General features: G+C 40.7%; 1 protein-coding gene across 2 annotated transcripts in view; it reads left to right on the top strand.

Moving 5' to 3' along the window:
- The window catches only part of CBL (Cbl proto-oncogene), a gene marked incomplete at its 3' end in the record, with an annotated part of 112,573 nt that extends 98,041 nt beyond the window's left edge, over positions 1-14,532 (top strand). For both annotated transcript variants that reach the window (XM_081154430.1, XM_081154429.1), the window contains exons 12-16: positions 1,983-2,077; positions 11,847-11,987; positions 12,358-12,458; positions 13,171-13,353; positions 14,255-14,532. In XM_081154430.1, the coding sequence (XP_081010556.1) occupies positions 1,983-2,077; positions 11,847-11,987; positions 12,358-12,458; positions 13,171-13,353; positions 14,255-14,532 (798 nt within the window). The remainder of the gene's footprint in view (positions 1-1,982; positions 2,078-11,846; positions 11,988-12,357; positions 12,459-13,170; positions 13,354-14,254) is intronic.
- Position 14,533: the final 1 nt, after the last annotated feature.

Genomic DNA, 14,533 nt, shown 5'->3' with positions numbered 1-14,533 from the left:
GCAGGTTTGATTCCTGATCCTGGTTGGGGCTTGTGTGGGAGGCAACCAATGGATATGTCTCTCTCACATTGATGTTTCCCTCTCTTTCTCTCTTTCTGTTTTCTCCTCCCTCCCACTCTCTAAAATTCAATGGAAAAAAATATCCTCTGGTAAGGATTAAAAAGATAAAAAAAGAGAAATATTTGTGGGTAGCATTTAATGGGTCAACATTTTGTGGTAGGTCTTATATAAGATTCAAAGATGATGAAACATAATCCCTACCCTGAAGCAATGTATATTTTGTAGAGCAGGTAAGACATGTTTGTAAATGCAGTGTACATGCATGCGTGTGCACCTTGAGTAGTATAAATAAAAAACACTTAAGTTTTAGAGAAAGGAGAAATTATTTCCAGAGAGAGAAACATTGAGGGCTTTGTGGAAGGAGGAGCCTCTAAATTTGAAGTACTCTTTCCAAATCGTGTACGGTTCTAGGATAGATCAGAGCTGCAATGACAGAAATGCTTAAGGTTTATTATAGAATGAGAGGTAGTTGGAATAAAGCAGAAATTTTGTGTATCAAAGTAGGAAAGGGGGCTGGAAAGGGCATTAGCAGTAGGTTAGAGGGCCTTGGATAGCCCCTCCCAAAAGAATTTGAATTTATTTGGTAGGAAATGAGGAGCATTTTAAATTAGTGGAGTGACATGACCAAAATGATGATTTAATGAGATGACTGTAGTACTGGCTGGTGGTGTGGCTCAGTTGGTTGAGCATGGTCCCATGCATGAGTTGGGGTCCTGGTTGGGGAGCATGCAGGAGGAGACCAATCGATATTTCTCTCCCTCTCTTTCTCCCTCTCTCCTCCCTTCCCCTCTCTCTAATATCAATAAGAACATTAAAAAATTATAAAGAGATTATTCTAATAATTGTATGTGGAATGGATGGATAAGAGAATAAATTCAAAACAGGTTTGGGGTCCATTGTATAAGCATGAGATAAGAACTGGTGGTGGAAGAGGTATATTCGTTCTTTTGTGCACTCAACAAAAATTCCTGCCCTCACGAAGTTCATATTCTCGTGAAGGAAAGAAAATAAAGAAGATAAGTTAGTAAACATACAGGATGTTGGACATGAATGAGTGCTGTGGAGAAAAGTAGTGCACAAAGGGGCATTGGGGCACTGAGCAAAACCCGGAGCAGCGGGGAGAGTGAGCCATGTTGATTCTGGGGGGGACCATTCCAGGGTAAAGTGAAAGCAAGTGAGTTTGGGAGAATCTATTTGAGGAATAACAAAGGGGTATAATATAGTCTGTGCTCAGTAAGCAGGAGGGAGGATAGCTGTCTATGAGCCGTGGGGGCAGCCAGATTAGGTAGAGCTTGGAGAGGGTAAGGAACAAAGACACAGTCAAGTTTGAAAGCAGTCAGTGGGCCAAGAAGGGACAGGAAATCTCTCTCTCTCACACCCTTGAGGTTTTGAACCTGGCTAACTAGAGACATGTTGAATTTGAGATGAGCCATTGAAACAAGAATTGACCAGCAAATAGTTAGAAATCTAAGGAAAAGATGGAATTGGAAGGGTGAAGTTGAGGAATGCTGTGGCCAGTAAATGAATTGCATATTTCTTGGCTGCAAGGGAAGGGGGAGGGTAACTTAGGTGTAAGTGGCAATCTCATTAGTGAGAGCAGATTAGGTTTGACTTTCTGGTGGCACCAATGGAGAGAGAAAGATTTTTAAAGCTAGAAATGATATTTCTGTAGATAGCCAGTTTTCTCAAGTATTTCTAGAATTAAGACAAAGGTACATATTTCCTTGGCTCATTTTATATCTCTGTCCTTATATTGAGCTTTTTCAAAGCCTGAAGACAGCTATGCTTCTGTAAGGTGTAATAACCGAAGGTGGTGTTGAGAGTGGGTCTGTGTCTGTGTTCTTGTTCTTTTCAGTAGTCTGTAAGTAAGAGGAGATACTTAGCTGTATTAAGAAGGTCCTTTTCAACACTTTTCTTTCTAGAACATGAATATCAGCCCATTAGCAGGTCCAGAGTGTGAGCACTCCAAAATCAAACCTTCTGCATCTGCCAATGCCATTTATTCTCTGGCTGCCAGGTGAGTCTACTAAAGCTGTATATCGTACCGTGGAGTTGGTCCTTCTAAACAGTTTACTTATAGAAAATTAAAACCCAGAGGAATACAAGGAAGAAAATAAAAATTGATCTGTATTTGCACCATGTAAAAAGGATCCTCTCTTATGTTTTGGACTGTTTCTTTCCATTCTTTTCTGTTCCATTCCATTCCATTTTTTTCAAAGAAGCAGTCTTACTGGGGTTCATAAACTTGATTAATTTTTTTCAAAGAAGCAATTTTGGTTTTGTTGATTAAAAAAAAAATTATTTTCTTGCCCGGCCAGCATGGTTCAGCGGTTGAGCATCAACCTATGATGCAGGAGATCTCAGTTTGATTCCCAGTCAGGCATATGCCTGGGTTACGGGCTTGATCCCCAGTAGGGGGCGTGCAGGAGGCACCCCATCAATGACTCTCATCACTGATGTTTCTCTCTCTCTTTCTCCCTCTCACTTCCTCTTTCTGAAATCAATAAAGGTATATTAAAATATAAATATATGTATTTTCTTGCCCAACCAGCGTGACTCAGTGGTTGACTATGGACCAATGAACCAGGAGGTCACAGTTTGATTCCTGGTCAGGGCACATGCCCAGTAGGGGTTGTGTAGGAGGCAGCCGATCAGTGAGTTTCTCTCATCATTCAGTTTCTATCTCTCCCTCTCCCTTCCTCTCTCTGAAATCAATAAAAACATATTAAAAAATTATTTTCTTCTTATTTTTAATTTTAATTCTTAATTCTTAGGTATATGCTTTTTTTGTGGTAAAGTACACATGGCATTAAATTTTTTCATCTTACTCACTTATAAGTATACAGTTTAGTGGTATTAATTAAATACTTCACATTGTGCAACCATCACCACCATCCATCTTCATAACTCTCTTCATTTTGTAAAACTCTATACTTATTAAACAATAACTCCTCATTTTCCCCTCCCCCCAGTCCCTGACAACCACCATTACACTTTTTGTCTTTGTGATTTTGACTACTTTAAATACCTAATGTAAATAGAATCATACAGTATTTGTCTTTTGGTGACTAGCTTACTTCACGCAGGAGAATGTCTTCACGATTTGTCATGTTGTAACATATTGAAGAACACGCTCCATTTTATTTTATTTATTTATTTATTTATTTATTTAATTTTATTATTTTATTTTTTAAAAACATATCTTTGTTGATTTCAGAGAGAGGAAAGGAGAGGGAGAGAGATAGAAACATCAGTGATGAGAGAGTCATTGATCGGCTGCCTCCTGCACGCCCCCGACTGGGGATGGAGCCCCCAACCTGGGCACGTGCCCTGACTGGGAATCAGACCTTGATCTCCCGGATCCTAGGCTGACGCTCAGTCGCTGAGCCACGCCCGCCTGGCAATACTCTCCCCTTCAAAGGCTGAATAATGTTCCATTGTATGTGTAGGCTGCATCTTGCTTATCCATTCCCCAGTGGGCACTTGGGTCCTCTTTGTTTTAGCTGTCGTAAGTGATGCTGCTGTGAAATGGGTGAGTAATTATCTCTCTAAGACCCTGCTTTCAGTTCTTTGGGGTATATACCCAGAAGTTGAATTGCTGGATCATATGTTAATTCTATTTTTAATTTTTTGAGGCACCATTATACTGGTTTTCACAGCAGTTGTACTATTCTACATCTCCACCAATGGTGCACAAAGGTTCCAATTTCTCCAAATTTTCACCACTTTTTGTTTTCTGTTGTTTGTTTTGTTTTGTTTTGTTTTTTATAGTAGCCATCCTAATGGGTGTGAAGTGTGGTATCTCCTGGTAGTTTTGTTTTGCATTTCCCTGATGATTAGTTATGTTGAGCATTTTTTCATGTGCTTATTGGTCATTCATATACCTTCTTTAAAGAAATGTCTATTTAAGGCCTTTGCCCATTTTTAAATCAAATTGTTTGTGTTGAATTTTAGAAGTTTTCTTCATATTCTGGATATTAATTCCTTATCATATATATGATTTGCAGATATTTTCTCCCATTCTGTGGGTTGCCATTTTAGTTCTTGATGCACAAAATTTTAAAATTTTCATAAAGTCCAGTATGTCTATTTTTTTCTTTTGTTACTTGTGCCTTTGATGTCATTTCCGAGTTTAGTTTTAGGTCTTACACTTAGGTTCTTGATTTCTTTTTGAGTTAATTTTGTATGTGGTGTTTCATTCTTGTGCATGTGGATATCCAGTTTTCCCAGCACCATTTGTTGAAAAGACTGCCCTTTCTTCATTAAAAATCTTAGCACCCTTGACAAAAATCATTTGATCATTTATGTGAGGGTTCATTTCTAGGCTTTCTATTTTATTTTGTTTCATCTGTCCTTATGCCAATACCACAGTTTTTTTCAATTAGTTAGGTTGTTGATTTGAGATCGCTCCTGTTTGTTTGTTTGTTTGTTTGTTTGTTTGTTTTGTTAATCCTCACCCGAGTATATTTTTCCCATTGATTTTTAGAGAGAGTGGAGGAGAGGGAAGGGGAGAGAGAGAAACATTGATGTGAGAGAGACACATAGATTGGTTGCCTCCTACATCTGCCCCAGGATCAAACCTGCAACCCAGGTTTGTGCCCTTGACTAGGAACCGAACTGGTGACCCTTTGGTGCGCAGCCACTGAACAACACTGGCCAGGGCAGATTGTTCCTTTTTGTTTTTTGGATACATCTTTCTTGATTTCAGAGAGAGGAAAGGAGAGGGAGAGAGAGAGAGGGAGAGAGAGATAGAAACATCAATGATGAGAGTCATCGATTGGCTGCCTCCTGCACGCCCCCCCACTGGGGATCGAGCCCACAACCTGAGCATGTGCCCTAACTGAGAATTGAACCTCAATCTGCTGGATCCTAGGTCGATGCTCAGCCACTGAGCCACTCTGGCCAGGCTTGTTCCTGTTTTTCAATGTAAGCATTTACAGCTGTAAATTTACCCCTTAGCACTACTTTGACTGCATCCCATAAGTTTTGGTATGTTTTCGTTTTCATTCACCTCTAAATATTTTCTAATTTCTCTTGTAATTTCTTCTTTTATCAGATGGTTGTTTAAAAGTGTATTGTTTAATTTCCATAATTTTGTTAGTTTTTAATTTTGTTGTTACTGATTTCCAACTTCATCCTGTTATGGTCAGAGAAGATACTTTGTGTCATATCTGTCTTTTAAATTTTATTGGGACATAATTGTAGCCTAACATCCTGTCTGTCTGGAAAATGTCTGGGGGGCACTTGAGAAGCATGATTCAAGGTCAGAGTATTGGCACAGCTGGTTTCTGGTGAGGAATCTTCCTGGCTCCCAGGCTTTCATAACCTTCTTGCTGTGTTCTCGCCGCCTGTCCACAGGGAGAAGTACAGAGAGCAACAGCAAGGTCTCTGGTGTCTCTCTTTTTTTACTGGTGTCTCCTCTTATAAGGACAGCAATCCTGTTGAATCGGTGCCCCATGCTTATGACCTTATCCAGTCTTAATTACTTCCTCTGAGGCCCAGTCTCCAAATACAGTCACACTGGGGATGACGGCTTCAACATATGAATTTTGTGAGGACACACATTTTGACATGTCATATTTTCATTATTGTTCACTTCAAAATACATGCTCTTGCTTTTTGTGATTTCTTCTTTAATTCATCATTTATGTTATTGCCTGATTTCCAAACATTGATTTTCCAGTTATCCTTCTGTTACTGCTTTCTTGCTTCATTCCAGTATGGTCAGAAATCGTAGTCTGTACTTTAATTTCTGACATTTGTCGAGACCTTTTTTATTGACTAGTTTATAGTAAATTTCAGTGATACATCCCACCGTCATTTCATAAGAATGTGAATTCTGCAGCTGTTAGGCATAGCATTGTATAGATGTTAGCGAGGTCAAGTTTGCTAATTGCATTCAAATCTTCTATCTCCTTCCTAATTTTTTAACCTACATGTTCTGCCAGATACTAAGAGGAGTGTGTTAAATTCTCCCCTATAACTGTGGGTCTCTCTTCCTATTAGTTCTGTGCATTTGTATTTATATGTGACTAAATTTAAGGGGAATTTTTAAAGGAAGTGTTTTTTTTGTTGTTTGGGTTTTTTTGACCGTGTAAAGGAGGGACAGAAAAGTAACCACTTCTTGAGTGGAATGTTCTCATAAGCTACCTTTTGTGAGTGCCATGTTTATGACATAATCATTCCAAGTTTTGCATTGATGTCAGATTGCTACTCCTTTCTTTCAAGGATAGTGTTTTTGTAGTAAAATCACTGGTTTATACAAAGCTTTATTTAGGGGGTAAAGTTAAGCTGCTAAAACCCCATGTTGGCTGCTGCTGTTGAAATACTGTGCTTTGGGAGTGAAAAAAAGGTTATTTGTCTTAAAGAATTTTAAGAAAATGAGTTAGGAGACTTATTCATCTTTCCAGGGAACATACTGATTGATCTTAAAGACTAGACAGTTAGCCCGGCCGGGTGTGGCTCAGCGGTTGAGCATCAACCTAGGATCCAGGCAATCAGGGTTCGATTCCCGGTCAGGGCACATGCCCAGGTTGCGGGCTCGATCAATGACTCTGTCATCATTGATGTTTTATCTCTCTCTCTCCCTCTTCTTTCCTCTCCCTGAAACCAATAAAGATATATTAAAAAAAAAAAAAAAAAAGACTAGACAGTTAAGTAAACGGTGGCTGGAACATCTATTTTTCTACAAAGCTGGAAGAATGAACCCGGTTCTAGAAGAATGTATGACAAAATAAAACATGTGAAGCAGTAAAAAAAAAAAAAAAGCAATTTAGAATTATTGATACTAAATAATTGTTTTATTATCCGCTTTACTCTACTTCTTGCCTACCTTTGAAGTCTGCTTTGTCCTATATTAAAATAGCTACATCGGCTCTCTTAGTTGGTGTTTGCATGATCTCTTACCATCCTTTTACTTTCAGTTTTTCTGTGTTCTTACATTTAAAGGTGTATTTCTTATAAACAGTATATACTTTTCCCCCTTAAGTCCAGTCTAGCGTTTTTTCTTACAATAATTGGAATATTTGTTTCTACGCTTTTCCCTGTATTTTCTTTGTTCATTTCTCTACTTTGTGAAAGTACTTTTATTATAGCATTTTGCCCCTTCAGTTCTTCTTTTAATAGCTATCCTATTAAAAGATTAAAAGAGAATTCCATCACACACCCTTCACTCATTAGAGTGTGCTCTTAACACTTTCTGGACATTTAAATTTCCCACGTTATTCCCTAGAACTCCTCAAGTCTTACTGCTTTGCACACTTCCATCCAGAACCTTTTCCTTCTGCCCAGAAAACTTCTTTTGGCGAGACAGACACATACTGTGCAGGTGTGGGCGTGGATGAGCGTAGGTGTCTTCCATCAGTGAATTCTCCCAGGTTTTGTTTGACAGAAAATACCTTCTATTTCACTTTAAAAATTTTTAAAGACTTTTTTTACTGAGTGTAGTATTGGACTGGAGTTATTTTCTTTTAGCACTTTAAAAATAACATTGCACTACCATCTGGCTTCCATTGTGTCTGTTGAAAAATTAGCTCCCAGGCTTAAATTTGCTCTTTTCAACGTACTGTTTCTTTTCTGGACCTCTTTGTCTTTGGACCCCAGCAGTTTTTTGTTGTTTTTTTTTAATATATCTTTATTGACTTAAGGGAGAGGAAAGGAGAGGGAGAGAGATAGAAACATCAATGATGAGAGAGTCATTGATCGGCTGCAGCCCGCAACCCAGGCGTGTTCCCTGACCGGGAATCGAACCCTGATCGCCTGGATCCTAGGCGAGCCACGGCCGGCCGGGCAGATCCCAGCAGATTTATTGTAATGCCTCTATGTAGTTTTTTGTGGGGTTTTTTTTCCCTCCTTTTTTTTTTAAATTTTATTTTTGTTTAAAATATTACAGATGTCCTATAGTTTTCTTTATAATTATTCTTCTTAAGGTTTGTAGACTTTTTGATTTTGTGATTTGATGTTTTTAATGTTTTAGAAAATTCTAGGCCACTATTTCTTAAAATAGACTGAGTAGTATAGTCTCTCTTTCTCTCTTGCTGCAACACTAACGACCTGAATGCTTGACTTCGCACCGTTCCTGACATAGGTGTTGTGCTCATTTCAGTGCTCTCCTCTTTTTTCCTGTCTTTAATTGGAGCAGTTCCTGCTATATGCCAAGCCCCTAATCTCTTTGGTAGTTTCTAATCTGCTCTAAACCCCTCTGTTGAATTTGCATTTCCAGATCTGTTTTTAGGCTCTAGAATTTCCATGTGATTTTTTCAGAAATGTATTGATCTGCTTTCTAATAAAAATTCTCCACCCTCTTTTATTGAACGTAGTATTTTAAAGGCCATACCTGTTAACTCTGACTGTGGTTCTCCAGCCTGGCAAGATAGCCAAAGTCTGTTCAGCTCCTCGGTGGCTGCCTTCTGCCTGGCTCATCAGAGCCTAACTCCATGTGCACAGTTCAGGGATTAGCAGTAACTCCTAGTGAAAATTGTAGGCAAAGTTTAAACCTAATTCTCTGCTCTCCTTTCTCCAGGCTTTTTGGCCCCTTACGGATTGGTCATCATGATACCTCAGAATCTGCAGCCTGTTGAAACTGCCTTGAAACCCACAGTTTAGCACAGCTAATAGGGGGCTTACATCCGTGTAATCTCCTTCTCTCTGGAATCTTGGCTTCCTCTCAAGTCTTGGTTGTCTAGTTGCCCTCCAGTGCCTTTCTTTTTTAATTTATTGAGGTGACACTGGTTAATAGGATCATACAGGTTTCAAGTGGGGGTTTCTATGTTACAGTATCTGTATATTACACTGTGTGCCCACCACCCAAAGTCAAATCATCTTCTGTCACCATATATTAGGCCCCTTTAATCCCCCACCTCTTTCCCTCTGGCAGCCACCACACCGCTGTTTGTGTCCACAAGTTTCAGTTTCATATCCCACATATGAGTGAAGTCATATGGTTCCTAGCTTTTCCTTCCAATGCCTTCTTTCTTTTGTATTTTATCCTGCTTTTATTGTTGCTTGTTCTAGGCAGATGGTGAGATGATGCTTGTTACTTGGCCACAGCTGTAAACATGTAAAATGTATATATGTTTTAGATCAAGATATAATTTTATATTCTCTCCTTTTTTAAACTTAGCATTACATCTTGGGCATTTCTCCCTGTTACTTAAAAAGTTCTTCAAAATCTGTACTTTTAAGGATTACATATATAATGTGACTATAACATCATATATTTTAATTATTCCCCTGTTGTTGGGTATTTATTTTATTTAAAAGCTTTTACTGTAATATATTTGTTCTGATGAATATAATCAGAGATGCAGCCAGGGTAGAATTTCTTCGATGAAAGATGGTAAATATTTAAATGTGTGTTTCCAAAATGCTCGCTGAGGATGAGGTGCAATGTTATATTTTTATCAACATCAACAAAAGAATTATAAACATTTTTGGTTGCCCTTTTAATGACCTTTTTCTTTCTATGACAGTAATATGTTAAAGGATATATAGAAAATACAGATCAGTGATGCTGGAGAAGTGGAAGTTGTCCATAATAACCTTACCATTAGTTAGCATGTGATGTGTGTTCATTGCCATTCCTATGTTTGTGGAGTCATGCTGTACATGCTGATTTTCACTAGGAATATCTCAGACATCTTAGGATGTCATTACATATTCTTCTACACAATGATTTTCAAATTATTTCAGTAGATGGCAGAGCAGAGGAGCTGACCGAAGTGTAACCTGTGTGAAGTAGATGAGACCTGCTGGGGTGGGAGCAGAAGTAGACTGGTGTGGCTCTTGCTTGGAGCTTCTAAGGCACTGAGGGACACAGTCGACTTCAGACATGTGTGTCTGTGTGGTTTAAAATTTATTCAGCATTATAAATAATGCTATAGTGAACATTCTTAATTATTTCCTCAGGGAAAATTCCTAGAAGTGTATAAGGGTTTGCATGTTTTGTTAAATAATTTTGCTGAGTTACACTCCAGAAAAGTTATAGCATATATTTATTATTTCTAACACTATATAAGAAAATATCCATTAAAAAACACACAACAGCCCTAGCTGGTTTGGCTCAGTGGTTAGAGCATCCTGGATTTGATTCCCAGGCAAGGGCACGTGCCTCAGTTGCAAGCTCAGTCCCCAGCCCCGTTGGGGCCAGTGCGGGAGGCAGCCAGCTGATGTGTCTCTCACATCGATGTTCTCCCTCTCCCTTTCTCTCTCTCCCTCTCTCTCTCTTTCTCTTTCTCTCTGAAAAACAAAGGAAAAAATACCCTCGGGTGAGAACTAGAAAAAAGCACACAAAACACAACAGAAAGAAAGCACCATTTCCCCCATCTGCACCAGCGTTTGGTATTCTTTTTGTTAATCTTTATGGGTTGTTCCCCCCCACCAACATTTTATTATGAAAAGTTTCAGAGCATTGAGTCAGGATGGAAGATGTTTTATAGTGAGCATTAATATACTCACCTCCTGAATTCTACTATTAGTATTTTATTATGCTTGTTTTATCACACATTTATCTATCTGTACTTCTACCCACCCATCAGTCTTTCTTTATTGACCACATTTCCAGGCACATTGTAGATAGGTACAGTTCTACTTCAAAACTTCAGCATGTAATGCACAAATAATAAAAGTAATATGTAGACATAAGAAAAAAATCTGAAGTGAGATTATAGGGGATTGTCATCTGTTAGGTTTCTGTAGCATTTAAGTGTTTTATAATAAGCACCTGTTGCTTTTATAATTAGGAAAAATAAACATCAAGTAAACACAGACAAATCCAATAGGTGTTTCTTCAAGTATTTAGAATGTGCAAAAACAGAGAGAGAAAGGGAGGAGAAACACTCAACTCATATTCCTAGAAGCAATTTTGGGTGCATGTGTATGTTTCTTACATGATTGTGTGTTTTTGTTGTTTTGTTTTGTTTTGTTTTGTTTTGTCTCTGCCTAGTTTCAGAGGGTGGGGTGGCAGGAGAAGTTCTGTTTCAGAAGCTTAGTTTGAGAATGATGTCTGGGTGTAATGGCAAGATCCCTGAAGGCTGGGGTCCGAAGATCTGAGATAGTCCCAGAATTGATACTAACCTCCAAGACACTTTATTTCTTCTTATTTCCCATTTTTCTTTTATAATAACAGTAGGAAACATGTTTATGCTACAAGATAGTATATGAGAAAGTTTTCAACAAGCTGTATATTCTTTGAAATCACAGGTAGATTTTAGAATTGAGATTTGTGTACATTCCTAGCAGAAGGACCTGCTGTTTCTTGTTTCCTGCCTAGTGAAAGAAAAGCCGGCGTTCCAGCTCTTGGACTGGTGTTCTAACTTACCTATGCTCAGAGTGTAACTGGTAGAGAGTACTATCTCAGTATAATACATCTCAAACGTAATAGCCTCACCTTTGGTCAGTTAAAAGTGAAAATTGAAGTTAGTATGTTTTTTGTTTTTTTTTAATTTTCCCTTTTTATTGAATTTATTGGAGTGACCCTGGTTAGCAAAATTATATAGGTTTCATGTGCACAGTTCTACAACACATCATCTGTACATTATTGTGTGTTCACCACCCCAAGTCAAGTCTCCATCCATCCCCCCCATGCCCTCCTCCATTTTCACCCCCCAAGTTAGTGTCTTTTTAACAATTACCTCTCAGCCAGGAGAAATAACAGTTCCCTTGGCGGCATCTATTTTGCTTTGTCAAATTGGAGTTGTGGTTTGTTTGAAGACACTTATTTCATACTGGAAAGTTTTCCAGCTTAATTCTTTGTTTTCTTTTTCTGTTTTTTATTCTTCATCTTCCAGACCTCTTCCTGTGCCAAAGCTGCTGCCTGGGGAACAGAGTGAAAGTGAGGAGGGCACAGAGTATATGACCCCTTCCTCTAGGCCTCTGGGGCTTCCGAAAGCGGAGGCGAAGCGGCCTTTAGAGACAGCCCAGAATGTGCGGTAGGTTCACAGCAGTCCTGTTTTGGAATTTAGTTGCCACCATGAGACCTGCTTGGCTTGCTGCTTTCACTAGCATTATCCAGCCACAATGAAAGCAGAAAGCAGCATCTGGCTCCTAATGTTTAAGCGTGCTAACAGCTACAAGCAACTCCACTTGTGTTTCCTCAACATCACAATAACCTCAAAACACACGTCTATTATGCATCACAAGAGTAGATTTTATGTTTCTTAGTGATCCTGGCAAAAAGATAATGTTCTCTTGATAGACTCTCAGGGTCTACAATGGTAGTGAACAGATGAGTCTTAATAAGCTTGCAGGTGGCAGAGTTCTGCTTCTGAAGGTCACTGTGCTGCTTTCTTTCCGGCTCAGAGTGTGTGAGTGTGACCAGCAGGTTGATGGCTGCACATATGAGGCAATGTACAACATTCAGTCCCAGGTGGCGCCACCGGTCACAGAGAGCAGCACCTTTGGTGAGTAGCTACGCATTCTGCTACTTTAAAAATCATTGATGTGCCATAGGAATGAACCCGTAATATTTGGCTAGTGAGATAGCATGATCTAAGCAGAAAATTCTAAATAAAAATTTTAAATAATTTCATTTGCAAAATATCTTTTATCCACGGGCAGTAAAACCACCTCCTCTCTTTTATTTCCTGTTCACACAGCTAGTTTCTTCTGTGCTTTTTCACCCTCCCGGGGCTCGGAGACCCTCGTGGTAATGGCCTGGACCTGCAGTGCTGGCAGCTCCTTTTCCCTCCCATTGCTTTTTAGCATTGATGACATTCTTGTTGTGTGTGGGTGGTGAATACTCAGTTCCCTGTTAACTAGCTTGCCAAGTTGAAAGTGCAAGAACTGCAGCACACCCAAGACCCTTTGGCTGATCTTCCAAGGTGAAGTACAGATAAAATTTTGAATGAATGCTGTCAAGTGGCAGTGAGTGGCTTAACCTTGGCAAAGGTAGCTTTTGACATGTTCAGAAAGGTAGAGCTGCAGAATTGGTGTAGATTTTATTTTCTGTCTCTTTTCTCTGCACCCGCAGGGCCCTACCTGGTTTTTGGCCTGTAGTACACATTCAGTAATGCTTTGACTCTGTACATACATGCAGGAGTGACTGATGCCCCTGCAGCACATGCGTTAGAGGGCGATGTGCATTAGAAGGTAACTGCGCAAACTCTGCTCTAGGGGAAGGTGACCAGGCTGCAGCCCGTGCCAGCCTTGGCCCCGAGGAGCTGGAGAATGAAGAAGATGGCTATGACGTCCCTAAGCCGCCTGTGCCCTCAGCGCTGGCCCGCCGGACGCTCTCGGATATCTCTAACGCCAGCTCCTCCTTCGGCTGGTTGTCTCTGGAAGGTGACCCCACAGCAAGTGAGTCTCCAGGCTCCTTGGGCTTGTGCTGAACTGCTGTATGGCTCCTGATTGATACTGAATAGAGACGCCTGGCTGCCTGGTGACAATAAGTCAGCAGCTGGAAGTAGCAGACTCAAAAGTATGTCTAAGTGGGAGGAACATTGGTCCCGGGTCCAAGTTAGGAAGTTAAACTGTAATCAGACCCTTGGGGATTTTGCCAGACTTAGAAATGAGGTTCTTCCTCAAGGAGGACCCTGGCTCTCCCGGGTGCGTGCCATGGTGGTGCTTAGCGAGCCAAGCCGATGGCTCAGACCACACATTCCCCTGGGGGCTGTGCTGGCTCAGGGAGACACACTGCAGGGCAGGGGCCAGCCCATCTGGGCCTTGTGCCGAGGTCTGTTTTCCTTGCACCTGTGGCTGCCGGGAGAGCAGCAGAACTGCTGTTGCTTGGACAGCTGGTGATGACACAGTATCCAGTCTCCGAAGCAGGTGGTGACTTCGTGCTGCCCAGCCTCTTAATGCTTCACTGCACGCCATGCTCATTGCTGTTCTCTTGTTTTCAAAAGGAGAATTTTAGTGTCTTCTCTGGCGGCCTGGGAAAAACTTAAAGCATAATGCAGGCAGTGCTGTGTGTGGAGACTCGTTGCCAAGTGTAAAGCATGATGCAAATGCAGATGCTCTGTGCTTATGATGGCGACAACTGGGGCTAGTGGCCAGGCGCAGGGTGTGCTTAGAAGGCAGCTCCTGCTGCAAGGGGAGGCTGGGCACTAAAACCCTTGAACCAGCCTTCTCACTGGAGAGCATGTGTTCCCAGGTGATGGAAGGTCTGTGATACCTGATGCTGGCACATTGGTGTTACTACAGCCATTAAGGCAGGGTCCCCCAGATTGGCAAACATTTTCTTTCTTATTTCTTCTAGACTTCACTGAGGGTTCCCAAGTTCCCGAGAGGCCTCCCAAGCCGTTCCCTCGGAGAATCAACTCTGAACGAAAGGCCAGTCACTGCCAGCCAGGTGCTGCCACTGCCACCACCACCTCGCCGCAGCTCTCCAGTGAGATCGAGAACCTCATGAGCCAGGGCTACTCCTACCAGGACATTCAGAAAGCTTTGCTCATTGCCCACAACAACATCGAAATGGCCAAAAATATCCTCCGGGAATTTGTCTCTATTTCTTCTCCTGCCCATGTAGCAACCTAGC

The sequence above is a fragment of the Miniopterus schreibersii genome, assembly GCF_964146895.1.
Source record: "Miniopterus schreibersii genome assembly, chromosome: 12".
Taxonomy (NCBI): Eukaryota; Metazoa; Chordata; class Mammalia; order Chiroptera; family Miniopteridae; genus Miniopterus; species Miniopterus schreibersii.
Note: the sequence above shows the minus strand (reverse complement) of the source record. Positions and strands in the feature narration are given on the sequence as shown.